Below are 25988 nucleotides of genomic sequence, written 5' to 3' on the forward strand. Positions count from 1 at the left end.
GGGTTCGAGGAGTGGTGCGGGGGGGAGGGGAGGAGTGTGGGGGTGGGGTGCGGGGAGGTCATAGGGCGGGGTGCGGGGGGAGGGGAGTGGTGCGGGGGGAGGGGAGGAGTGCGGGGGTGGGGTGCGGGGAGGTCAGAGGGAGGAGTGCGGGGGTGGGGTGCGGGGGGGTGGAGGGTGGGTGGTGGAGAGAGGGATGTGTGCGGGGGTTCGAGGGGAGGGGAGGGGTGGGGGAGAGAGAGGGAGGGGTGCGGGGGTTCGAGGGGAGTGGTGCGGGGGGGAGGGGAGGAGTGTGGGGGTGGGGTGCGGGGAGGTCATAGGGCAGGGTGCGGGGGGAGGGGAGGAGTGCGGGGTTGGGGTGCGGGGAGGTCAGAGGGAGGGGTGCGGGGAACAGTGGGGGATGAAGTGTTCTGTCAGGATGCTCCAACCATCATGGTGTGGGGCAGGCTTGCTGGTCCAGCTGATCTTTTCCTCCTGTCGGTATTGTTTGCTCGTATTCCACTCAGGCTCTTACCCACATCTATAAGGTCCTCTCTCATTCGTCTCCTTTCCAGCCTTCCATCGAATGCAGTGTTTTAACATCTTGACCCTTCCCTGCACACCTCCCAAGATTTGGAGATTTCCTTGTGCCTTGGTGACTAGACCTGAAAGCAGCATTCAAGCTGCAGCCTTGCTACAACCGTTGACCCTGACTCTACTTCACTGTCTGACCCTGAGAGCAAGACATCCAAACCCCCCTTTCCTGTTAATAATTTCTGTTTCATTTTACAGAGATGTACACCAAGTTAAGCAGAGGTGGGCCTGGACTCTCTTTGACCGCAGCGGAGGTAATGAAAATATTTGTACCTCTACTACCTAGTCTGAGGAGTCTCTTCTATAAATCTGCCCAAATCACACATCTTCTCACTTGGAGATGAAGGCTTGAAATTCCGCAGAAGGGGTTTCTCCTGATGTTGTCAAGAGAATGGTTAGAATGTAGTGGGGGGGGAACCTCGCACCGAGGCGAATAGCACAGATGCCTTTAAGGGGAAGCTAGATAAGTACACGAGAGAGAAAGGAATAGGAGGATATGCTGATCGGGTGAGATGAAGTAGGGTGGGAGGAGGCTCGTGTGGAGCATAAACACCGGCAAAGACCAGTTAGGCCAAATGGCCTGTTTCTGTGCTGTACATTCTATGTTATTCTATATTACGCCATTTCCGTCTCTGCACTTGTTACTGCTGTCTCATTTACTATTCCTTTCAACCTTGGTTGTATCTTGCACTGTTGGGACTTTGGTCTTCACCCGTATCAATCGATCAAATAAAAAGAATTTCACCACACAAAAGAAGCACTTCCAGGATGACAATATTCTCTCCAGTTTCTCTGTGAAGTAATTAAGTATAAGCTCAGGGGTACCGGTCTAATAGGAGAGTCTTCAGCGGTGACTGATTGCATTCCATGGATGAACATTCCTTGGTCCCAGCAGTATTTGAACTCTGGAATATTTGAATGCACAGTCTGTCCCCTCCCCCTTGTGTATAGATTTTTAAAACATAAATCTCCAGCATATCGGGAGGCATTATCAGTTTGATCACCATCCCGACCCTAGGGGGGACACTTGATGCGAGAGGCATTCGCTTGACATCAGGGAACTGGACAAACAAGGATTGTCATCCAGGTCACTGATCCAAGGCAGGTATTCACCCCCATAACAAGCACTGCTGTGGTGCATGGTGAATACCTATCCTGCCACTCTATGCCTCAGTGCACAGGTGCTGCAAACCCCTCGGTCACTGAACTACAAGCTTCACTTTCTCCTACTGTCAACAGGTGGTAAAACCCACGCTAAACATACTGACTTACCTCATCTTCTCTACTACTCTTTTCAGTCTTGACAGTGTCCTGCACTGTGATCCTTTGCCCAGCACCAAGCCTTGACAGTGTCCTGCACTATGGCCCTTGGCCCAGCACCTAGCCTTGACAGTGTCCTGCACTATGGCCCTTGGCCCAGCACCTAGCCTTGACAGTGTCCTGCACTATGGCCCTTGGCCCAGCACCAAGCCTTGACAGTGTCCTGCACTATGGCCCTTGGCCCAGCACCAAGCCTTGACAGTGTCCTGCACTATGGCCCTTGGCCCAGCACCAAGCCTTGACAGTGTCCTGCACTATGGCCCTTGGCCCAGCACCAAGCCTTGACAGTGTCCTGCACTATGGCCCTTGGCCCAGCACCTAGCCTTGACAGTGTCCTGCACTATGGCCCTTGGCCCAGCACCAAGCCTTGACAGTGTCCTGCACTATGGCCCTTGGCCCAGCACCAAGCCTTGACAGTGTCCTGCACTATGGCCCTTGGCCCAGCACCAAGCCTTGACAGTGTCCTGAACTGGGATCCTTTGCCCAGCACTGACGATGTTCTGCACGATGGCCCTTGGCCCAGCACCTAGCCTTGATGGGGTCCTGCACTATGGCCCTTGGCCCTTGGCCCAGCAACTCGGTTCCTCAACTTGAAAATAAAATTGATTCCCTTGGAATGGATTTAATTTGTTCGCAACCTTGGTGTCATATTTGACCCTGAAATGAGCTTCCGACCACATACCCGCACCATAACTAAGAACGCCTATTTCCAACTCCAGAACATCGCCTGTCTCTGCCCTTGCCTCAGCTCACCTGCTGCTGAAACCCTCATCCATGCCTTTGTTGCCTCTAGACTTGACTATTCCAACGCACTCCTGGCCGGCCTCCCACATCCTACCCTCCGTAAACTTGAGGTCATCCAAAACTCGGCTGCCCGTGTTTTAACTCCACCAAGCCCCATTCGCCCATCTCTCCTGTGCTCGCTGACCTACATTAGCTCCCAGTTAAGCAACGTCTCAATCTCAAAATTACATAGAAACATAGAAGATAGGAGCAGGAGTAGGCCATTCGGCCCTTCGAGCCTGCTCCGCCATTCAACGAGATCATGGCTGATCATCCAAACCCTAGCACCCGGTCCCTACACCGACAGCCATCCCACCCAAGCTCTATCCCCGTATCCCCGTAACCCCACGTATTTAATCCCCCCTAACACTAAGGGCCAATTTTTTTATCACGGCCAATCAACCTAACCCGCACATCTTTGGACTGTGGGAGGAAACCGGAGCACCAGGAGAAAACCCACGCAAACACGGGGAGAATGTGCAAACTCCACACAGTCACCCGAGGCCGGATTTGAACCCGGGTCCCTGGCGCTGTGAGGCAACAGTGCTAACCACTATGCCACCGTGCTGCCCTTTGTTTTCTCATCCTTGTTTTCAAATCCCTCCATGGCCTCGCCCCTTCCTATCTCTGTAATCTCCTTCAGCCCCACAACCCCCCGAGATATATGCGCTCCTCCAATTCTGCCCCCTTGAGCATCCCTGTTTATAATCGCTCAGCCATTATTGGCCGTGCCTTTAGCTGCCTAGGTCCTAAGCTCTGGAATTCCCTGCCTAAACCTCTCTGCCTCTCTCTCCTTTTAAAATGCTCCTTAAAACCTACCTCTTTGACCAAGTCTGCCCTAATACTGTAACTCCTTATGTAGCTCGGTGTCAAATTTTGTTTTATAACGCTCCTGTAACGCGCCTTGGAACCTTCTACTATGTTAAAGGCGCTATATAAATACAAGTTGTTGTTCTTTACTTGTCACCCTCTGAGCTGCACATGGCTCATAACCTTTTTAGTCTTTCAGCGATTCCAGACACTTTCTGTCCATTTTATTAAACTATTGTGCAACTGCTCACTCTGATTGCTGAATATGAACAAAGCCCTCACTGCAATCTCAATGTTTTGCATTTCTCCTTCACAGTGGATGCTGCTCACCACCTATTTTTAAAAGAAGTTGGATGTCGGGCGCCTGGTTTGATCTCTGAGCTATCTCACAATTTCCTGGGTGGGAAGCACTTGCACTGGGGGACTTCTGGGGGACTGGTGTTGGAATGATTCACTTGTCCGTGTGCAGTTGACAGTGGTTGGCACTTTGGTTAGGAGCTACAGGAAAGGAGTTCAAGATACTTGAACTGGACGGCCTATATATGTATTAGATAGAAGGAAAGGTGGTTGCAGTCTTGATGTTCTGCCTCTGGATGACCCCAGCAAGTAGCATCTCTACAAAGAACGTGCAAGACTTCTGAGACACAACACTCCAATGAGACGCGAAAGATTCCTGCACTTGCCCAACCAATGACTTCTGTTCTTGCATGTTGTCTTTGTTTCCTTGTATCTTGTGTACTGGACTTTCAGTAGACATCTGTTTCAGAACCTGAGGTCCAGATGGTGCTGGGATGATTGTTTTGTATTGTCAGATTTTTTTAGTTTTACTCAGAGGCGACAAAACCCAGGCTGTGCACTGCTGGTCGCGGAATAATTTTGAAAAGGAGCAATATAAAGTTTTTTTTTTTAAAAAGAAGAGTCACAAAATAAAGGATGGGATAAAAATCAAAGTTTCACCAGACAGAATTTCTGGAAGTGCCAAAATCTACCAAGGTAGTTAAGTAGCAGTGAATGCAGATTGGAGTTATCTAGGCAACGACTTGTGGTTTTAGCCTGAGGCATGACGAGGCTCTCCCTAAATTGGGCCTTAGGCCTCATTTCAAAACTTTGGGGAAGCTGCCGGTGCCTGTCACCCCTCTAGAGGCAGCTCGCCCATTTTCACAGGATCAGGAATGCCTGTGGACTGGGTGGAGCGCATTGAGCATCAAGCTGTAAAACAAATATTTTGTTCACCATTTTGGTGGTGGCCATTTGTTAAGCTGCATCCATGACAGGAAAACCTGCGCGCTGCAGGCCCGCAGCCTGCTCTGTTCAGGGCAGCCCAAAACCGGCATTAGGCTCTTCATTAACATATACAAGGGGCCTAATGCCTCTTTCAGGTGACCGCCAGAGATGCCCCAAAAATCGCCCAATCTGATATGTGGTCTGACATATTTCAAGTCATAGAGTCATAACGGCACAGAAGCAGGCCATTCGGCCCATCGAGTCCGTGCCAGCTCTCTGTAGAGCAATCCAGTCAGTCCCATTCACCCGCTCTAGCCCCGTAGCCCTGCAGGTTTATTTCCCTCAAGTGCCGATCCAGTCTCCCCTTGAAAACACTGTGTGTGTCCGTTTCCACCGCCAGCGAATTCCAGGTATCATTAAGGTACAGGACATAGCCCCGCCCAGACATCAGGAGCAACAAGGACCAATTTCTGCCCTTTATAACATTAGTCAGGGCTGGAATTTAACCCAGCTACCAGAGGGGAAAGGTCAGTGTGTGACCCACTGTACCACACGGTCCCAGAGGAGGACAGTGTGTGACCCACTGTACCACCCAGTCCCAGAGGGGAAAGGACAGTGTGTGGCCCACTGTACCACCCGGTACCAGAGAAGAAAGGACAGTGTGTGACCCACTGTACCACCCGGTACCAGAGAAGAAAGGACAGTGTGTGACCCACTGTACCACCCGGTCCCAGAGGGGAAAGGTCAGTGTGTGACCCACTGTACCACCCGGTCCCAGAGGAGGACAGTGTGTGACCCACTGTACCACCCAGTCCCAGAGGGGAAAGGACGGTGTGTGACCCACTGTACCACCCGGTACCAGAGAAGAAAGGACAGTGTGTGACCCACTGTACCACCCGGTCCCAGAGGGGAAAGGTCAGTGTGTGACCCACTGTACCACCCGGTCCCAGAGGGGAAAGGACAGTGTGTGACCCACTGTACCACCCGGTACCAGAGAAGAAAGGACAGTGTGTGACCCACTGTACCACCCGGTCCCAGAGGGGAAAGGTCAGTGTGTGACCCACTGTACCACCCGGTCCCAGAGGGGAAAGGACAGTGTGTGACCCACTGTACCACCCGGTCCCAGAGGGGAAAGGACAGTGTGTGACCCACTGTACCACCTGGTCCCAGAGGAACAAGGACAGTGTGTGACCCACTGTGCCACCTGGTCCCAGAGGAACAAGGACAGTGTGTGACCCACTGTGCCACCTGGTCTCAGAGCGGCAAGAACAGTGTGTGACCCACTGTACCACCCGGTCCCAGAGGGGAAAGGACAGTGTGTGACCCACTGTACCACCTGGTCCCAGAGGAGAAAGTACAGTGTGTGACCCACTGTATCACCCGGTCCGAGAGGGGAAAGGTCAGTGTGTGACCCACTGTACCACCTGGTCCCAGAGGGGAAAGGACAGTGTGTGACCCACTGTACCACCCGGGCCCAGAGGGGAAAGGACAGTGTGTGACCCACTGTACCGCCCGGTCCCAGAGGGGAAAGGACAGTGTGTGACCCACTGTACCACCCGGTCGCAGAGGGGAAAGGACCGTGTGTGACCCACTGTACCATCCGGTCCCAGAGGAACAAGGACAGTGTGTGACCCACTGTGCCACCCGGTCCCAGAGGGGAAAGGACAGTGTGTGACCCACTGTACCACCTGGTCCCAGAGGAACAAGGACAGTGTGTGACCCACTGTACCACCTGGTCCCAGAGGAACAAGGACAGTGTGTGACCCACTGTACCACCCGGTCCCAGAGGAACAAGGACAGTGTGTGACCCACTGTACCACCTGGTCCCAGAGGAACAAGGACAGTGTGTGACCCACTGTACCACCCGGTCCCAGAGGAGAAAGGACAGTGTGTGACCCACTGTACCACCTGGTCCCAGAGGGGAAAGGACAGTGTGTGACCCACTGTACCACCTGGTCCCAGAGGGGAAAGGACAGTGTGTGACCCACTGTACCACCTGGTCCCAGAGGGGAAAGGACAGTGTGTGACCCACTGTACCACCCGGTCCCAGAGGGGAAAGGACAGTGTGTGACCCACTGTACCGCCCGGTCCCAGAGGGGAAAGGACAGTGTGTGATTCAGTGTACCACCCGGTCCCAGAGGGGAAAGGACAGTGTGTGACCCACTGTACCGCCCGGTCCCGGAGAAGAAAGGACAGTGTGTGACCCACTGTACCACCCGGTACCAGAGGAGAAAGGACAGTGTGTGACCCACTGTACCACCCGGTCCCAGAGGGGAAAGGTCAGTGTGTGACCCACTGTACCACCCGGTACCAGAGGAGAAAGGACAGTGTGTGACCCACTGTACCACCCGGTCCCAGAGGGGAAAGGTCAGTGTGTGACCCACTGTACCACCCGGTACCAGAGGAGAAAGGACAGTGTGTGACCCACTGTACCACCCGGTCCCAGAGGGGAAAGGTCAGTGTGTGACCCACTGTACCACCCGGTCCCAGAGGGGAAAGGACAGTGTATGACCCACTGTACCACCCGGTCCCAGAGGGGAAAGGACAGTGTGTGACCCACTGTACCACCCGGTCCCAGAGGGGAAAGGACAGTGTGTGACCCACTGTACCACCCGGTCCCAGAGAGGAAAGGACAGTGTGTGACCCACTGTACCACCTGGTCCCAGAGGAACAAGGACAGTGTGTGACCCACTGTACCACCCGGTCCCAGAGGAACAAGGACAGTGTGTGACCCACTGTACCACCCGGTCCCAGAGGAGAAAGGACAGTGTGTGACCCACTGTACCACCCGGTCCCAGAGGAGAAAGGACAGTGTGTGACCCACTGTATCACCCGGTCCGAGAGGGGAAAGGTCAGTGTGTGACCCACTGTACCACCTGGTCCCAGAGGGGAAAGGACAGTGTGTGACCCACTGTACCACCCGGTCCCAGAGGGGAAAGGACAGTGTGTGACCCACTGTACCGCCCGGTCCCAGAGGGGAAAGGACAGTGTGTGATTCAGTGTACCACCCGGTCCCAGAGGGGAAAGGACAGTGTGTGACCCACTGTACCACCCGGTCCCAGAGGGGAAAGGACAGTGTGTGACCCACTGTACCACCCGGTCCCAGAGGATGAAGGACAGTAGATGGGGAACTTTCTGATCCAAAGGTGCAATTGAATGATTCAGAGGGGTCGGTGGGATTTGCAGTGAAGTTTTTGAGCATTCTTACCTTATGGTGGGAGTGGATTTATTGGCTGGTTTCTTTGTAATCGCAGCTGGCGTCACTGTTTGAGAATTGTTTATGTGTCGTAGTTTAAATTCTCCAGTAGGGCACTGGTTAATGTGTTTCTGTAAAATTATCCCATTCTGGACTAGCAGGTTTGTGTGTTTAAAATAGCGCAGGATGTATTCTTACCCAACTCGTGAATTAGCTTGCACACTGAGAATAAACTGCCTGGTCTACTTTGCACAGTTTTCAATGCTTTGTATTTTGACTGCTTTAGAATCTCTGAATAAAAAATAAAAGGGTTAAAGATATACATCTATGATTCTGTGGAAAACACCTTGTGGACAGAGACTATATTCTCACCATCTAGACAGAAACAATATCTCTTTCTTTTATAGGTAAGGATGGTTGGGGTAAGGGGGGGGAGATGTGTCTGGGGGGGGAGCCGTGTCTGGGGGGGGAGCCGTGTCTGGGGGGGGGGAGCCGTGTCTGGGGGGGGGGGAGCCGTGTCTGGGGGGGGGGGAGCCGTGTCTGGGGGGGGGGAGCCGTGTCTGGGGGGGGGGGGAGCTGTGTCTTGGGGGGGGGAGCCGTGTCTGGGGGGGGGGAGCCATGTCTTGGGGGGGAGCCGTGTCTGGGGGGGGAAGACGTGTCTTGGGGGGGGGAGCAGTGTGTGGGGGGGGAGACGTGTCTTGGGGGGGAGACTTGTCTGGGGGGGGTGTGTCTGGGGGGAAATTGGGGGAGGAGGTGTGTCTGGGGGGAGAAGGTGTGTCTGGGGGGGGATTTGTGTTTGTGGGGGGGGCGAACATAAGAAATAGGAGCAGGAATAGGCCACTTGACCCCTCGAGCCTGCTCCACCATTCAATAACATCATGGCTGACCTTGGGCTCAAAGCCACTTCCCCGCCCGCTCCCCATAACCCTTCAATCTGTCTATCTCCACCTTAAATATATTCAATGACCCAGCCTCCACAGCTCTCTGGGGCAGAGAATTCCACAGATTTACAATCCTCAGAGAAGAAATTCCTCCTCATCTCAGTTCTAAAAGGGCAACCCTTTATTCTGAAACTGTGCCCCCGAGTTCTAGACATGAGTGCAGCAAAGATTCACCAGGCTGATACCTGGGATGGCAGGAATGACGTATGAGGAGAGATTGTGTCGATTGGGCTTATACTCACTGGAGTTTAGAAGATTGAGAGGGGATCTCATCGAAACCTATAAAATTCTGTCAGGCCTGGACAGACTAGATGCAGGGAGGATGTTTCCGATGGCCGGGGAGTCCAGAGCCAGGGGCCATAGTCTAAGGATAAGGGGTAAGCCATCTAGGACAGAGATGAGGAGGAATTTCTTCACCCAGAGAGTGGTGAACCTGTGGAATTCTCTACCACAGAAGGCAGTAGAGGCCAGTTCATTAAATATATTCAAGAAGGAGTTGGATATATTTCTTAAGGCTAAAGGGATCAAGGGATATGGGGAGAAGGCAGGGACAGGGTATTGAATTTGGATGATCAGCCATGATCTCATTGAATGGCGGAGCAGGCTCGAGGGGCCGAATGGCCTCCTCCTGCTCCTATCTTCTATGTTTCTAGATTCCCCCACGAGGGGAAACATCCTCTCTGCATCTACCTTGTCGAGCCCCCTCAGTATCTTATATATTTCAATAAGATCACCTCTCATTCTTCTAAATTCCAATGAGTATAGGCCCAACCTGCTCAACCTTTTCTCATAAGTCAACCCCCTCATCTCAGGAATCAACTGTGTGAATCGTCTCTGAACTGCCTCCAATGAAAGTATATCCTTCCTTAAATAAGGAGGAAAAAACTGTACGCAGTACTCAAGGTGTGGTCTCACGAATACCCTGTACCGTTGTATCAGGACTTCCCTACTTTTATACTCCAATCCCCTTGCAATAAAGGCCAACATCCCATTTGCCTTTTTGATTACTTGCTGTACCTGCATGCTCACGTTTTGTGTTTCATGCACAAGGACCCCCAGGTCCCTCTGAACTGTAGCATTTTGTAATCTCTCTCCATTTAAATAATAATTTATGCGGGGAGATGTGTCTGGGTGGGGGTGGGGGAGGGGGGAATGTGTCTGGGTGGGGGATAAGAAAGACTTGCATTTATATAGTAGCATTCACGACCTCAGGCCGTCTCAAAGCGCTTCACAGCCAATTAATTAATTTTGAAATGTAGTCACTGTTGTAATCATAGAATCATAGAATGGTTACAGCACGGAAGGTGGTCATTCAGCCCGTCGAGTCCGTGCCGGCTCTCAGCTAGTCCCACTCCCCCGCCCTTTCCCCGTGGCCCTGCAAATTTTTTTCCTTCAGCTACTTATCCAACTTCCTTTTGAAAGCCGTGATTGAGTCTGCCCCCACCACCCTTTCAGGCAGCGCATTCCAGATCATAACCACTCGCTGCGTAAAAAAGTTTTTCCTCGTGTCGCCTTTGGTTCTTCTGCCAATCACCTTAAACCTGTGTCCTCTGGTTCTCGACCCCTCTACCAATGGGGACAGTTTCTCTCTATCTACTCTGTCTAGACCCCTCATGATTTTGAACACCTCTATCAAATCTCCTCTCAATCTCTGCTCTAAGGAGAACAACCCCAGCTTCTCCAGTCTATCCACGTAACTGAAGTCCCTCAGCCCTGGAACCATTCTTGTAAATCTTTTCTGCATCCTCTCTAAGGTCTTCACATCCTTCCTAAAGTGCGGTGCCCAGAATTGGACACAATACTCCAGTTGAGGCCGAACCAGTGTTTTATAAAGGTTCATCATAACTTCCACGTTTTTGTACTCTGTACCTCTATTCATGAAGCCCAGGATGTCGTAAGCTTTTTTAACTCTCAACCTGCCCTGCCACCTTCAACAATTTGTGCACATATACCCCCAGGCTCTCTGTTCACGAAACGTGGCAGCCAATTTGCGTACATCAAGCTCCCACAAACAGCAATTTGTTAATGATCAGATAATCTGTTTTTCATGGTGTTAGTTGAGGGATAAATATTGGCCAGGAAGAACCTCCCTGCTCTTCTTCAAAATAGTGCCATGGGACCTTTTGCGTCCACCTGAGAGGGCAGACGGGTCCTCAGTTTAACATCTCTTCCGAAAGAAGGGTTGTAGATAAAGAAAAGACAGTGATACGCAGAGAGCAAGGACGGGAGGGTTAATGAAAGGGGGCTAGAAATTCGGTGCATTTGCGCCTCTCGTTAGCGCCCCCGGGGCGCAAATTACTTTTCACCTGGGCGCGGCGCCGCTAACGACTCCCGCTAAATTGAACGGGAGTTTAATGGCGGCGGTAACCGGTAGCGCGCCGCTCTGCTGCGCAGGTGATGATGACGTCATCACCATGCGCAGCGCCCTGTTTTCACCCCACCTGCAAAATTGGCCTGCGCCCCCTGAATCTGCGCCGGGCGGTGACCGACTGATTCAGGCGGCGGGAATGGAAGGACAGGAGGCTCGCGGGGTGATAAGTAAAGGGGAGGTGGCGGGCAGAGGGGAAAAATCGTCCGCCTTACTTGTCGCGGCCCGTTGCCCCTTGGACTGCGTGGTCCATGCCGCGATCTGGCAGCCTGGCGCACCTCTTGTGTGCCGGGCTGCTGGCACGCCAACCCCCCCCCCCCCGGCTCCCCGGTGGTCCAGGTACGGCCCCGCAGAGTTGTGGGCTTGGGACCTCCCCTTTAATGAGGGGAAGAGCCCTCCCATGCGGTTACGCCACATGGCCCAGTGCAGAACGCACCGCCCGACATTCGGGGTTCGCGCTCTAACAAGGAAGTGGAGCGCTTGAATTAGCGAACGCTGGCGCTATTTTTTTGGTGAGCGCTAAATTTAACGCCTAGGCGATGTTAGCGGCCCAAAATGGTCAGGAACGAATTTTCTCCAGGGAGAGATAAAGAGAATCAGAGAAAGACATTGAGGGAGAGGTGGACAGAGAGAGAGACAATAAAATAAGAAAGAGAGGAGATAGAGAGAAAGGAAGTGTTAAAAAGGGAGAAAGATACACAAAGATAGAAGAGTGGCGAGACAGACAAAGATAAGGAAAAAGGCAGAGAAATGTATCGGGACAGAGAGTCAGAGACACAAAGAGAGACAAGGGAAAAGAGGTGATGCGGAGAAAAGAGACAAGGCAAAGAGATAGAAAGTGAGAGGGAGAGAAGGGGAGAGTTGAGAGAGAGAAGGGATGAGTTGTATTGTTGGGGTGCTGTGTGTCCTTTGCCCTGATGATCATGCTGCCGTGGTTTATTTAGCAGGCGCTGTCTATCCGTGCCGTGCGCTGTAGGGGGTGCTGAGCAGCAGTGTGATCTTGAGCAGCCCTCCCTCTCCCTCTCACTCTGTGTGAGAAGCTTATCTGGAGCTGGCCGGGGTCCAGCAGCGCGGTCTGGGGGCCGCACTATCAGCGGCGGTCAGTTCCACTGCAGGGCAGGGAGAGAGGGCAGCTTATCAGCCGGGGGCTGCTGGGCACAGCCTTGAGCTGGAGAATTGGGGGGTGGGGGGCAAAAATATTAGCCTGAGCGACAAAATCCACGGGCATGTCATTCCGAGCAAAGAGAAGGAAAAGGACACAAGCGCAGAGCCCGGTGCGACTGCAGGACTTTGCAGCTTTGCTGGGAGTTCTTTGCATGTACAGCTCGCTCTGTGCATTCGTCTGCGTGTATCTGTTCTTCCTGCTGTTTATTATTCTTATTTGAAAGAAGATGATGCGGAGGCTGACTCGCAGATCGGAAGGGCTGCTGCTGGGCATCCTCGGCTGCCTGGCCGCACTCGTCTATTTCTTCCAACCTGACCTGGGTCGTGTTGTGTGGGGAAGCCAGCAGAAGCGCCCAGGTCCAGAGTTACAGGATGCCAAAGTAAGTCTGTGTGTGTGTTTCTTTTTAAAATATGTGCATTGCTTCCTTTATTATTTTGCCTTTTCCATGTATTTCAGTTACCGCTGGTTAAATGCAATCATTGCTGTGTCTTTTATCGATCTTTCTAAAGGTTGAGACCAGACAATGGCACAGCATAGGAGGAGGCCATTCGGCCCATCGCGCCGGTGCCGGCTCTTTGAAAGAACTATTCAATTAGTCCCACTCCCCCTGCCCTTTCCCCATAGCCTTGCAAATGAATCTCCTTCAAGTATCTATCCAATTCCCTTTTGATGTTACTTTTTTTTAAAGGGATGGGTGAAGATATATAAGAGGATAAATTCCTCCATTTGTTACATTTATCCCACAGGCACAGTGGGCTCATGCCCTTTCCTGTGGGTTAAATTTAACACACTCAGAGGGTTTTCTCCCCCACCCCCCCCCCCCAGCAGATCTCCCACGACATTGCTCCTGGGTGGTCTGGGGCACAATTGTAAAGTTTTAGCTGCTCAGGTGGCCTGTCCCTTTAAGGTTGCTGCTGTTACCAGGCAAATCCAGGCGGTTGTAGTGATATATATAAACGGCCCTGCTCAATCAGAGGATTTGTCAGTAAATTACAGGTTCCCGGTCAATGACTGGCTTTCTTTAAAAATAAACCATAATTTGCATCTCAAATGATGTGTGTTTGCTGGTGTGTGATGTCTGGAGCGTGATGGATGCAGGTCCTTTATTTGTGTACTGAAAGAGGCGGCTGCTGAGATAGTGAATGCATTGGTTGTGATCTTCCAAAATTTCCTAGACTCTAGAACAGTCTCAGCGGATTGGAAGGTAGCAAATGTAACCCCGCTATTCAAGAAAGGAGGGAGACAGAAAACAGGGAACTAAGGACGACTAGCCTGACATCAGTCATCGGAAAAATGCTGGAATCCATTGTTAAGGACGTGGTAACAAGGCACTTAGAAAATCATATGATTAGGCAAAGTCAAAATGTTGTTTTGAGGATGTAACTAGCAAGGTAGATAAAGGGGAACCAGTGGATGTGGTATATTTGGATTTTCAAAAGGCATTCGATAAGTTGCCACATAAAAGGTTGTTGTACAAGATAAGGGCTCATGGGGTTGGGGGCAATATATTAGCATGAATAGAGGATTGGTTAAAGGACAGAAAACAGAGAGTAGGAACAAACGGGTCATTTTCAGGTTGGCAGGCTGTTTTGTACTGGTGGGGTGCTGCAAGGATCAGTGCTGGGGCCTCAGTTATTTACAAGCTATATTAATGACTTAGATGAAGGAACCGAGTGTAACAGCATCCAAGTTTGCTGATGATACAAAGCTAGGTGGGGAAGTAAGCTGTGAGGAGAACACAAAGAGTCTCCACAGGTTAAGTAAATGGGTGAGAAGGTGTCAGATGGAGTAGAATGTGGGGAAATGTGAGGTTATTCACTTTGGTAGGAAGAATAGAAAAACAATATTTTTTAAATGGTGAGAAACTTTTAAATGTTGATGTTCAGAGAGATTTGGGTGTCCTTGTACACGGAGCACACAAAGTTAGCATGCAGGTACAGCAAGCAATTAGGAAGGCAAATGGAATGTTGGCCTTTATTGTAAGGGGGTTGGAGTATAAGAGTAAGGAAGTCTTACTGCAATTGTACAGGGCCTTGGTGAGACCACACCTGGAGCACTGTGCACAGTTTTGGCCTCTGTACCTAAGGAAGGATATACTTGCCTTAGAGGTGGTGCAACAAAGGTTCACTAGATTGATTCCTGGGATGAGAGGGTTGTTCTATGAGGAGAGATTGTGTAGAATGGGCCTATACTCTCTGGCGTTTAGAAGAATGAGAGGTGATCTCATTGAAACATATAAGATTCTGAAGCGGATTGACAGGGTAGATGCTGGGAGGTTGTTTCCCCTGGCTGGGGAGTCTAGAACCAGGGGGCATAGTCTCAGGATAAGGGGTCGGCCATTTAGGACTGAGATTAGGAGGAATTTCTTCACTCAGAGGGTTGTGAATCTTTGGAATTCTCTACCCCAGAGGGCTGTGAATGCTGAATCATTGAGTATATTCAAGGCTGAGATCGATAGATTTATGGGCTCTAAGGGAATCAAGGGATCTGGCGGGAAAGTGGAGTTGAGGTGGAAGTTCAGCCATGATCTTATTGAATGGTGGAGCAGGCTCAAAGGGCTGTATGGCCTACTCCTACTCCTAATTCTTATGTTCTTATGCACTAGTAGATCTCATGTGGCATTGCTCACATTGAGTTGAAGGATGCACTGTTTTATAACAAGGGTGATATCAACAAAAGTGTGACAGGAACAATATTACAGGAATTAAAAATGACACTTAAAATTCTTGCACTCTTGCACTTCTTGTAATACATTTAAGATTGTCACACAAAGTATTATGGCATTACTAACGAATCACCCGTGGCATTGCTCTCAGTGAGTTGAGTCTTGCACTGTTTTATAAGGACTCGTCGGTTGTGCCATTAGCACACAAGTATCATTCTGCTGCTGAACTGGATCTATGTGTAACTGGCATGACCATTGAAGGCCGCAAGGTCTAATTGCTGTAACAAACCACATCCTGAGGTCAGTTAGAGGCTAATTGCTGGAAATGTTTCCCTGTAGTTTGGCAGCTGCTGGTAAATTTACAACCCCTTTCCCAAGGGCAGAAGGAAATAATGAGCTTTCTTTCTCTTTTTTTTAATACTATCTTAAAACAGTGACACAATAAGAACATAAGAACATAAGAAATAGGAGCAGGAGTAGGCCAATCGGCCCCTCGAGCCTGCTCCGCCATTCAATAAGATCATGGCTGATCTGATCCTAACCGCCAATCCACTATCACAGAACCATCTCCTGAATCTAACAGAATTAGACACATGAAATAGGAGCAGGATCAGGCTACACGGCCCCTGGGCCCGCTCCGCTACCCACAGGGCCATGTCCGATCCGAACCTAGACTCATGTCCAAATTCTGAAGTGTGACGAATGAAGTGTGATGAACGCACTTCAAAGCTTTTATATATAAGGCAGGAGTGTAGCCAGCTGGACAAGATGGGCTTCTTCTGCCCTCCATAGATGAAACATAGCCCAGGTTCCAGGACATCCAATGCAATCTGATACCGAGGAAGAGGAAGTTGTACGATTAATTCCTTGGATGAAGAGTATCATTTTCTTCGGAACATAGGAACGGGAGTCGGCTATTCAGTCCCTCGAGCCTGTTCCGCCATTCAGTTAGATCATGGCTAAACTGTAGCCCAACTCCATTTGCCCGCCTTTGTTCCGTATCACTCATACTTAAGGCAAATCATGTCTGACAAACCTGATGGAGTTCCTCAATGAAGTAACAGAGAGTGTTGATGAAGGTAGTGCAGTTGGTGCATATATGGATTTTCAGAAGGCGTTTGATAAAGTGCCACATAATAGACTTGTTAACAAGATTGAAGTGCAGATTAATGGGGGAGTGGCTGTGTGGATGCAAAATTGGCTAAGAGACAGAAAGCAGAGAGTAGTGGTGAATGGTTGTTTTTCAGACTGGAGGAAAGTGTACCCCAGAGGTCAGTGTTGGGACCACTGCTCTTTTTACAGTTGACACAAAGCTTGGAAATGTAGTAAACAGTGAGGAGAATAGGAACAGATTTCAGGAGGACATAGTGAAGGAAACCAGATTTTCCACAGGTTCGTGGACCCGGACGGTAGACAGCCAAAGAAACTCAGACTACTCTGTGCTCTACTTCAATCAAAAATTACAATTAATGATTCAATAGTTCACACAAGCATCAGGCAGTACATACAGCCTTAAACCAAGGCGGTGAAGTCATCAATCTTTGTAGCACTTGAGCTTCTTCTTGGACATCCTCCTTCTAGATGAGCTTCTTCTTGTCTTGCCGACTGCTTCAATTTCTTCTTTTTATGTTGTTCTTGCCGGTTGGGGCATGAGTATAAGTTAGTGGAAGTTCCGTTTTGGCCAATCGCCCACTGTCGCTGGGCCTCAATGGTTCTGCTTGTTCACGGGCCACTCTATTTCTTGAGATTATGTTAGACCTGATGCAACTCCTAACCTCTTCCTCATTCTGGCCAGACATGTTCTGTTTTTCACCAGTTTCCAACCGGTTCAACAGATTTTCAACCGCATTGTTCTATCCTGAGATGTCTGACTCATTTTGTGCTTATCAGTTGTCTGTCCTAGCCCTTGTCCAAAGGACTATGCACATACTAGTTATTTTTACACTGTCACAATGCTTAGGGCTGTAATCCTTTCAATAGACAGACTGGTGAAATGGGCAGACACAGCGCAGATGAAATTTAATGCAGAGAAGTGTGAAGTGATGTATTTTGGAAGGAAAAATGAGGAGAGCCAATATAAACTAAATGATACACTTTTAAAGAGGGTGCAGGAACAGAGAGACCTGGAACAGAGACCTGGGGGTATATGTACACAAATCTTTGAAGGTGGCAGGACAAGTTGATAAGTCTGTTAGAAAGGGATATGGGATCCTGGGCTTTATAAATAGAGGAATAGAGTACAAAAGCAAGAAAGTTATGCTAAACTTTTATAAAATACTGGTGAGGCCTCAGCTGGAGTATTGTGGGCACCGCACTTTAGGAAGGATGTCAAGGCCTTGGAGAAGGTGCAGAGGAGATTTACCAGAATGGTACCAGGGCTGAAGGACAGTTATGTGGAGAGACTGGAGAAGCTGGGATTGTTCTCCTTAGAGCAGAGAAGGTTAAGGGAAGATTTGATAGAGATGTTCAAAATTATGAGGGGTTTTGCTAGAGTAGATGGGAGAAACTGTATCCAGTGGCTGGAGGGTCAGTAACCAGAGGACACGGAATGATACTGAGGACACAGAATTAAGATAATTGGTAAAAAAAAAAAATCCAGGGAATAAATGAGGAGAATTTGTGCAACGAGTTGTTGTGATCTGGAGTGCTCTGCCTGACAAGGTGGTGGAAGCAGATTCAATATTAACTTTCAAAAGGGAATTGGACAAATACTTGAAATTTTCAGGACTATGGGGAAAGAGCAGGGGGATTGGGACTAATTGGATAGCTCTTTCAAAGAGCCGGCACAGGCACGATGGGCTGAATGGCCTCTTTCTATGTTTTATGATCCTACCTAACAAAACTCTATTGATCTCAGTCTTGAAAATTTTAATTGGCCCCCAGCATCTGCAGCCTACTGGGGAGGCGAGTATCAGCTTTCCACTAGCCTTTGTGTGAAAAAGTGCTTCTTGATTTCACTTCTGAATGGCCTAGTTCCAATTTTAAGATTATGTCCCCTTATTCTGGATTCCTCCACCAGTGAAAATAACTTCTGTTTACCTACCCGTAATAATTTTAAAGATCTCAATGAGATCACCCCTCAAGCTTCTAAACTTGAGAGAATACGAGCCAAGTTTATGCAACCTTGTTCTCATAATGTAACCCTCTAAGCCCCGGTATCATTCTGATTAACCTGTGCTGCAACCCCCTTCAAAGCCAATATATCCTTCCTGAGGTTCGGTGCCCAAAACTGAACGCAATACTACAGCTGGGGTCTGACCAAGGCTCAGTATAACTGAAGAACCTCTTCCTCCCCTTTGTATTCCAGCCTCCTTCAGATAAAGGCCAATATTCCATTAGCCTTTTTGATTACTATTTGTACCTGTGCACTAGTTTTTAGTAATTTGTGTCCATGGACATCTAAATCTCATTGCCCCTCCACAGCTTCAAGTCTCTCACCATTAAAAAAAAATTACAGTTTGTCTTTCTCAGATCTGAAGTGGATGACTTCACACTACCCAACATTGAACTCCATCTGCCACAGTTCTGCCCAGTCACCTAGTCTGTCTGTGTCCCTTTGTAACTTCCTACTCCCAGCTACACAACTTACTGTGCCTCCTAACAGTATCATCTGCAAACTTGAACACACAGCTCTCTGTTCCGCATCCAAGTGGAAACAATTATGGAAGCAAATGGCTAAAGCCTCTGAAACATCTGATCTGCGTTTGATAGGAGACTTTAATTTTCCAGGAATTCGGTGGCACAATTGCACAACGTCTGATGCTGTGGGAAGTACAGCTGAAAGATTTGTTGTTTCCTAACGCAGCACGTCAAAGAGAAACGCAGGAGTAATCATATACTAGCTGCTGCGTTTAAAAAGAAAAAAGAAAGACTTGCATTTATTTTAATTTTATTCACGACCTCAGGATATCCCAAAGCACTTTGCAGCCAACTGCTTTTGAAGTGTAGTCCCTGTTGTAATGTAGGAATGCCATTTGCGCACAGCAAGGTCACACAAACAGCAATGAAATAATGACCAGATAATCTGTTTTAGTGATGTTGGTTGAGGGATAAATATTGGCCAGGACACCAGGGAGCACTCCCTTGCTCTTCTTTGAAATAGTGCTGTGGGATCCTTGACCTCCACCTGAGAGAGCAGACGGGGCCTCGGTTTAACATCTCATCTGAAAGACAGCACCATCCGATAGTGCAACACTCCCTCAGCACTGCACTGGAGTGTCAGCCGAGATTTTGTGCTCAAATCTCTGGAATGGTTCTTGAACCCACAACCTTCAGCCTCAGAGGTGAGAGCGCTACCCACTGAGCCATAACTGAGCCTAACTTGGTACCAGATCTCCATGTCGGGGAACAGCTGGGAAACAGTGACCATAATAGTGTAAGGTTTCAGTTGGTTGCTAGAACCAAAGGCACTGAAAATCTACAATTAATTCCATGTTTCTGAAGGGCTAACTTTAATAAAAAGGCAGCTGATTTGGAAAAGGTCAATTGGTCAGTCCTACTGGGTGGGGAAGCAACTGATACTGAATATAAAGGGCAGCTTTTTAAGAGCGAACTAAAACATGTGGAAGCCACGTACGTTGCCAAAGGCAAAAGAAGGGAGTGTGGTAAGAAGAAGCCAAGGTGTCTGACTGGTCATGTACAAACACAAATACGATGTAAACAAACATGTTTTTATAGACTAAAAGTATATAATACCCAGAAAAGCAGAGACTAGTACCGTGAACAGTAAAAAAAAACCTGAGGCTGATATTTGATCAGCTAAAAGGTTAATGGAGAAGAGAATAGTGGTAGTAATGAGAAAAGCTTCTTCAGCTATGTGAAGAGTCAGAGGACCATCAAAGGCCATTGGATGATGCTCAAGGATAGGTTAGAAAGGACTCTCAGTATAAGGCAGACTATGCTAAAGGAGCACATTGCATTGGACTTTACTCTTGAAGGCAATGCTCAGCTGACAGCATTAAGTGGTGCTGTTAACACTAAAATTGTTAATATTAAAATCAATGAGGATATCGCCTTAAATGGAATAAGGAACCTTAAAATAGATCGGGCTGCTGGGTCAGATGATATCCATCTGTGGGATATTAGTCAAGACACCGGGGAGAACGCCCCAGCTCTTCTTCAAATTAGTACCATGGGATCTTTTACGTCCCCCCTCAGTTTAACATCACATCCGAAAGACGGCACCTCCAACAGTGCAGCACTCCCTCAGTACTGTACTGGAGAGTCAGCCAGGATTATGTGAAGAACCCACAACCTTCTGACTCAGAGGCAAGAGTGCTATCCATTGAGCCATGGCTGACCATGGTAAAAAGTATTTTATGAACGTGGCGAGTCGCTCCTGTATACTTTCTGTGTAAAAGCTGAGCCCAGAACTCCAATGGAAAGAAGGTGGCTCTCCGATGCCAATGTAAGAATGGAAGAGGGCCGCACAGTGGCTGCTCTCCTGAAACAGGATGTAGAGACAGTGCAATATAGGGGCAGCTGGACAGGAGAAAACTTGGGGGAAATAAAAAAAAGAAATGATTGATCTATGTAACACCATATCATGTTTCTCAGGACATCTCAAAATGTTTCACTTTGAAGTAACTTACTGTTATATTAGCAAATGCAGCAGCCATTTTTAACACAGAAAGATCCCACAAACAGCAATGACATATACAGTGGCTGAGGCAGGGGGGGGGGATAGGGGGTAGGAGGGTGTTCAAACTTGAAATTTACATGTTTTTTTAAATATCAGACCACCCCTTCTTTGGAAAGAAGATGCCTTAGACCAATTGTTAGGACAGAGAAGCAACAGATGTTCTTCCAGAGCTGGCCAATTCCGTAATTCCACCAGTGAAAACCAATTGGTTGGGCTCGAGCTTCTCAATGTTCCCTGAGATATTGCAGTGAATCATAGCAAAGATATTGATAGACTAGTGACACATAACTGGGACCTGGACTTCATGCTTTAGAGCCTTTCTCTGGCAAGACTGTTTACTTTCCATTTGTTTTATTTGCATCGTTAGATTAAAGGAAGCAATAATATTTGTATTTCAACCTTAGTGCGAAATGCCTATTTGAAAAATAGCCCTTTAGAAGTAGTTTTGTTTGGTCTGGCAAACTCACAACCCAAACATCCTGCCTATACCCCTGGAGATGAATGAACAGTTCATTGTCGGAGGTGCCAGCTTTCGGATGAGACGTTAAACCACGGCCCTTCTCAGGTGGACGTAAAAGATCCCACAGGACGATTCGAAAAAGAACAGCTCCAATCAACATTTATGACTCAACCAACACCACCAAAACAGACTGGGGGGTTGAGTTTCAACTGACGTCCGCCCCATTCACGTCGGAAATTGGGGCAGGGTAAGCGGTTGACAATTGTAAAAAGGTCCCGCCCATTGGCAGCCCGAGGACTGCCTGGCCCGATTTCTGAGCGGGCCCCGAAATGGACGGCTACCGGTCCCGCCCGAACCTTATTAAAATATTTAAATCAGGGACCCGCAGCAGTTTTAGGAGGCCGCTGTGATTTTCGAACACCAATGGACGGAGCGTGCGATCAGCCAATCGAGTTGTATTTATTCTTCGTTGCACTGTTCAGGTTTGAAAACACATTCCATTTCTTTGAAGTAACAGCAGACGTGTAAAATAAGATGATCAGCATCGAGACTTTAATCAAATTTGTCAAGAAATAACTAAGGTCACTCGTCCAAAACTAGGGGCTATAAATATAAGATAGTCACTAATAGTGGTGAGAACGTGGAACTCGCTACCACAGGGAGTGGTTGAGGTGAATAGTATAGATGCATTTAAGGGGAGGCTAGATAAACACATGAGGGCGAAAGGAATAGAGGATATGTTGATGGGGTGAGATGAAGTAGGGTGGGAGGAGGCTCGTGTGGAGCAGAAACACCGGCACAGACCAGTTGGGCCGAATGGCCTGTTTCTGTGCTGTACATTCTGTGTAATTCTATGTAATCCATTCTACACTCCACAACACACAGTGGTGATGCGTGGATTCAGAACTAAAGGGAGAGGTCTTCCTCTGCGTGCAGCATAATAGTAAACCCACTGTCTGTAGACAGGTTACACAATGAACACTGAGGAACTTCATGCCAAGGCACATTGGGGGGTGAGACTGGTCTTGGGAGGTGGGGCGGAACGGGCAAATCGACAGTCCGTTTTACACCCCGCCCGATTTTCTTTTCCAATGAGGTCAGGGGGGGTGGGGGGCGTGTTACACGCCGACTTGAGATCATCCACTTTGCGCTACTGCCCTGGACCAGTTTCGCCCCCGTTGTTCTGCCAATCTCTTGCTGAATTCAAGGCATGGTTCACATGATTCCTACTGTATCTGTCGAAGAGGAAGGCACAATCGGAGGCAACTCCCTGCAGAGGGAAGTGTGGCATTTGGTGAGGGCGGGGGGCACGGGGGGGGTGGGTAGTCCTTGCTGCTCCCTGGGCTGGGTACGGAGGTGATTGGTGGCAGTCTGGGTCTGGTCTTCTGTCCTCTGGGCTTCAGCGGTGTCAGTCCGGAAAATGAAGAACAGGGGAGAAAAATTACAGAATAGAAGGAAAACCAACCATACAATACGCCCCTGGGAAAAGAAAGAAAAATAAATGACATGATGATGACATTACATAGAATGTACAGCACAGAAACAGGCCATTTGGCCCAACGGGCCCATGCCGGTGTTTATGCTCCACAACAGCCTCTTCCCACCCCTCTTCACCGAACCTATTCATGTATATAGATATTAAAGAAAAACATTTTGTAAAGTCAGCTGTAGCAGCAATAATACTTGTTAACGAATGAATAACCTCAGTCTTCAGTGGAGTACTAAACTGTACGGACGAGAAGGTTGCAGGTTTGAACCCCAGTCTGAGTCTAGTTAGCTTACCTCAGGCAGGGTGGTACGAGCTTGCTGCAGTGGACCACGGTGTCCATGAGCTACTGAGTGGGGGGAAAAAATGTCAGCCAGCGATCCCACTCCTCATCGCTATCCAGGGATCCCCGCCTGGAATGTGGGAGTTGACTGATCAGGGGATCAGGCTCGCCTGCAGCTCATCAAACGTTGGCCTGCCGACGCTCTGAGGACACACCTGAAGAATGGCCACTTTGGTGGGGTTTGTCGGAGCTCATGGAGCTGTATCCCAGCACAAGAGAAGGAGGAGGAAAGGGTTAACAATTAAGATGTTTCTTCTGGTAATAAATCTGTACCTCATTTCCTCAGTTTGACACCGCGATAAATCATAGTTTGCTTTCTGTTCCTGGTTTAGGCGGAAGAAACATTGCTCAGCAACTCCCGAACTGTTAAATTGATGGCGTGCAATATGGCTGTCACCGATTAAGCTCTCTGACCCTCCCACCACCATCACCACCCCCCCCACCATCCCCCACTCCCCATATCACCCTACCCTGCTGAATAAACAGGAAGCCCAGCCAGTGCACACCAGTCAACACCAGCGCTGGCTGCTTAACAGATTGCGAACACTCATGGAATCTTTCTGGCGAGGAAGGTTTGAACTCTGTTTGACTGCCAGCCAGTGCCTGGCAGCAGACACGTTACATCCCAGACAGCCCTGCAGCTTAAGCAAGCTTAGAGCTTTCCTGTCGCTGCCTCATTCTGCTCCGTCAGTGTGACAAGCCACCATTCCTAGTGCAGAGGACTTTCATTTTTTAAATTCATTCTTGGAATGTGGGCATCGCTGGCAAGGCCAGCATTTATTGCCGATCCCTAATTGCCCTTGAGAAGGTGGTGGTGAGCCGCCTTCTTGAACCGCTGCAGTCCGTGTGGTGAAGGTACTCCCACAGTGCTGTTAGGGAGGGAGTTCCAGGATTTTGACCCAGTGACGATGAAGGATTGGCGATATATTTCCAAGTCAGGATGGTGTGTGACTTGGAGGTGAACTTGGAGGTGGTGGTGTTCCCATGCGCCTGCTGCCCTTGTCCTTCTAGGTGGAAGAGGTCGCGGGTTTGGGAGGTGCTGTCGAAGAAGCCTTGGCGAGTTGCTGCAGTGCATCTTGTAGATGGTACACACTGCAGCCACGGTACGCCAGTGGTGGAGGGAGTGAATGTTTAAGCATTTCATGGGCAATGTTGTTGGCAGGTTTAATTGGTACTAAAATGTAACAGCAAAAATTGCACTTAGGACAGTAGTGTGTCAATCTCGCCATTGTTACCAGTGACTGACCTGCACCCACTTGTACTTCACCTGAGGGTTATACAACCAAAATGCCCTCCGCAGACACAAACCATCTACCTGTTCCAGTAGTGCTGATGGATGGGAAAGCTCCCATGGGACTATTCAAAAAAGAAGCCAAGAGGTTTTGTGGCTAAAATTCCTCGCTCAACCAACTCCACCAAAATCTTATTAACAGGTCAATCATTGCTGTTTGTGGGTCGTTTAGTGGTGCAGAATGGGTGCTTTTCTTGACTACATGACAGCAGTGACTGCATTTCAAAGTCATTCGATATGTGAAGCACTTTGAGATGTTTGACAGTGCGACAAGACGCTGTATAAAGGTCATGATTATATTTTAATTTGTTGTGACCTAAGTTTGGAAGGACAAAATCTATAATTGGACCTCCAGTTAGATGCAGGGTGAAGATTGCACAGACGCAATGTTCCCCTTTGCTGAAATGCTAGGGATACGAGGGAGTTAGAGAGTTGCTGAGGAAGGGGGGACGTCATGGATCACCCACAGCTCAGGGTTGGTATGTACCACGGTTCTGGAAGACTCGGGCTAGCCCTGTGTTCCCCTACATGGCAAGTGCCAAGGTTTACCACCAGTGGCCAGTTTTAATCGACAATCGGCTTCACTACTTAATACTAAAGAATCTGCCACTGTACTAAAACTGTTCATGTGTATCCAGTGGCAATTCAAAAGCCTGGCCTGCTCCCTTCCTCTGTCCCTCCCCTCCCCTTCAATCTCCTCCCCCTCCCCCACCTGGCTCCAGTTATCCCACCACCTTCTAAGCTGAATACTGGACTTGGTCTCGACTCTCCATGAATAACATGAGATGAAATGAGGTGGGAGGAGGCTCGATTGGAGCAGCAACACCGGCATGGACCTGTTGGGCCGAATGGCCTATTTCTGTGCTGTACATTCTATGTAACACCACGGGAGATTAACTGGTTTTATATATTTGACGGGGAATATGTTAGCTATGACAGTGTTGTAACAATTTAAAAATGGGTCCTTGCGGAAGAGATTGTTTTCTCCTTGGTATCTGTGTAGGGGGAGGGGTGGGAGCATTGAGCAAATCCACATCTGCCTGATGGCTTAATCTCTGATATTCAAAGGAATGGTTCGGTCCTGTTAATAGTCATTGCTCATAAGCAGCAACAACAACAACAACTTGTATTCATATAGCGCCTTTAACATAGTAACATGTCCCAAGGCGCTCCAGAGGAGAATAATCAGACAAAATTTGACACCGAGCCACATCAGGAGATATTAGGACAGGTGAGCAGAAGCTTGGTCAAAAAGGTAAGTTTTAAGGAGCGTCTTAAAGGGGGAGAGAGAGGCGGAGAGGTTTAGGAAGGGAATCCCAGAGCTTAGGGCCTCGGCAGCTGAAGGCACGGCCGCCAATGGTGGAGCGAAGGAAATCGGGGATGCGCAATAGGCCAGAATCGGAGGAGCGCAGAGATCTCGGAGAGTTGTAGGGCCGGAGGAGGTTACAGAGATAGGGAAGGGCGAGGACATGGAGGGATTTGAACACAAGGATGAGAATTTTTAAATCGAGGTGATGCCGGCCCAGGAGCCAATGGAGGTCAGCGAGCACAGGTGTGATGGGCGAACGGGACTTGGTACGAGTAAGGACACGGGCAGCAGAGTTTTGACTGAGCTCAAGTTTACAGAGGGTAGGATGTGGGAAGCCGGCCAGGAGAGCTTTGGAATAGTCAAATCTAGAGGTAACAAAGGCATGGATGAGGGTTTCAGCAGCAGATGGGCCGAGG

The 25988-nt window shown here is 49.0% G+C and overlaps 2 protein-coding genes across 2 annotated transcripts in view; both read left to right on the plus strand.

Annotated features, from left to right (window-relative positions):
* LOC147113120 (calpain small subunit 2-like) overlaps positions 1–6660 on the plus strand; it is a 51220-nt gene extending 44560 nt beyond the window's left edge. Inside the window, exons 11-12 of the mRNA XM_085998010.1 lie at positions 769–824; positions 3800–6660. Coding sequence (XP_085854136.1) covers positions 769–824; positions 3800–3826 — 83 coding nt within the window. The 3' untranslated portion in view covers positions 3827–6660. The remainder of the gene's footprint in view (positions 1–768; positions 825–3799) is intronic.
* A 5627-nt stretch (positions 6661–12287) lies between these two features.
* Positions 12288–25988, plus strand: part of LOC147113121 (polypeptide N-acetylgalactosaminyltransferase 14-like) — a 327805-nt gene continuing 314104 nt past the window's right edge. The window contains 1 exon segment of the mRNA XM_085998011.1: positions 12288–12756. Coding sequence (XP_085854137.1) covers positions 12604–12756 — 153 coding nt within the window. The 5' untranslated portion in view covers positions 12288–12603.

This window comes from Somniosus microcephalus, chromosome 9 (assembly GCF_052327205.1).
Source record: "Somniosus microcephalus isolate GS21.2 chromosome 9, FLI_Smic_1.0, whole genome shotgun sequence".
Lineage (NCBI taxonomy): Eukaryota > Metazoa > Chordata > Chondrichthyes > Squaliformes > Somniosidae > Somniosus > Somniosus microcephalus.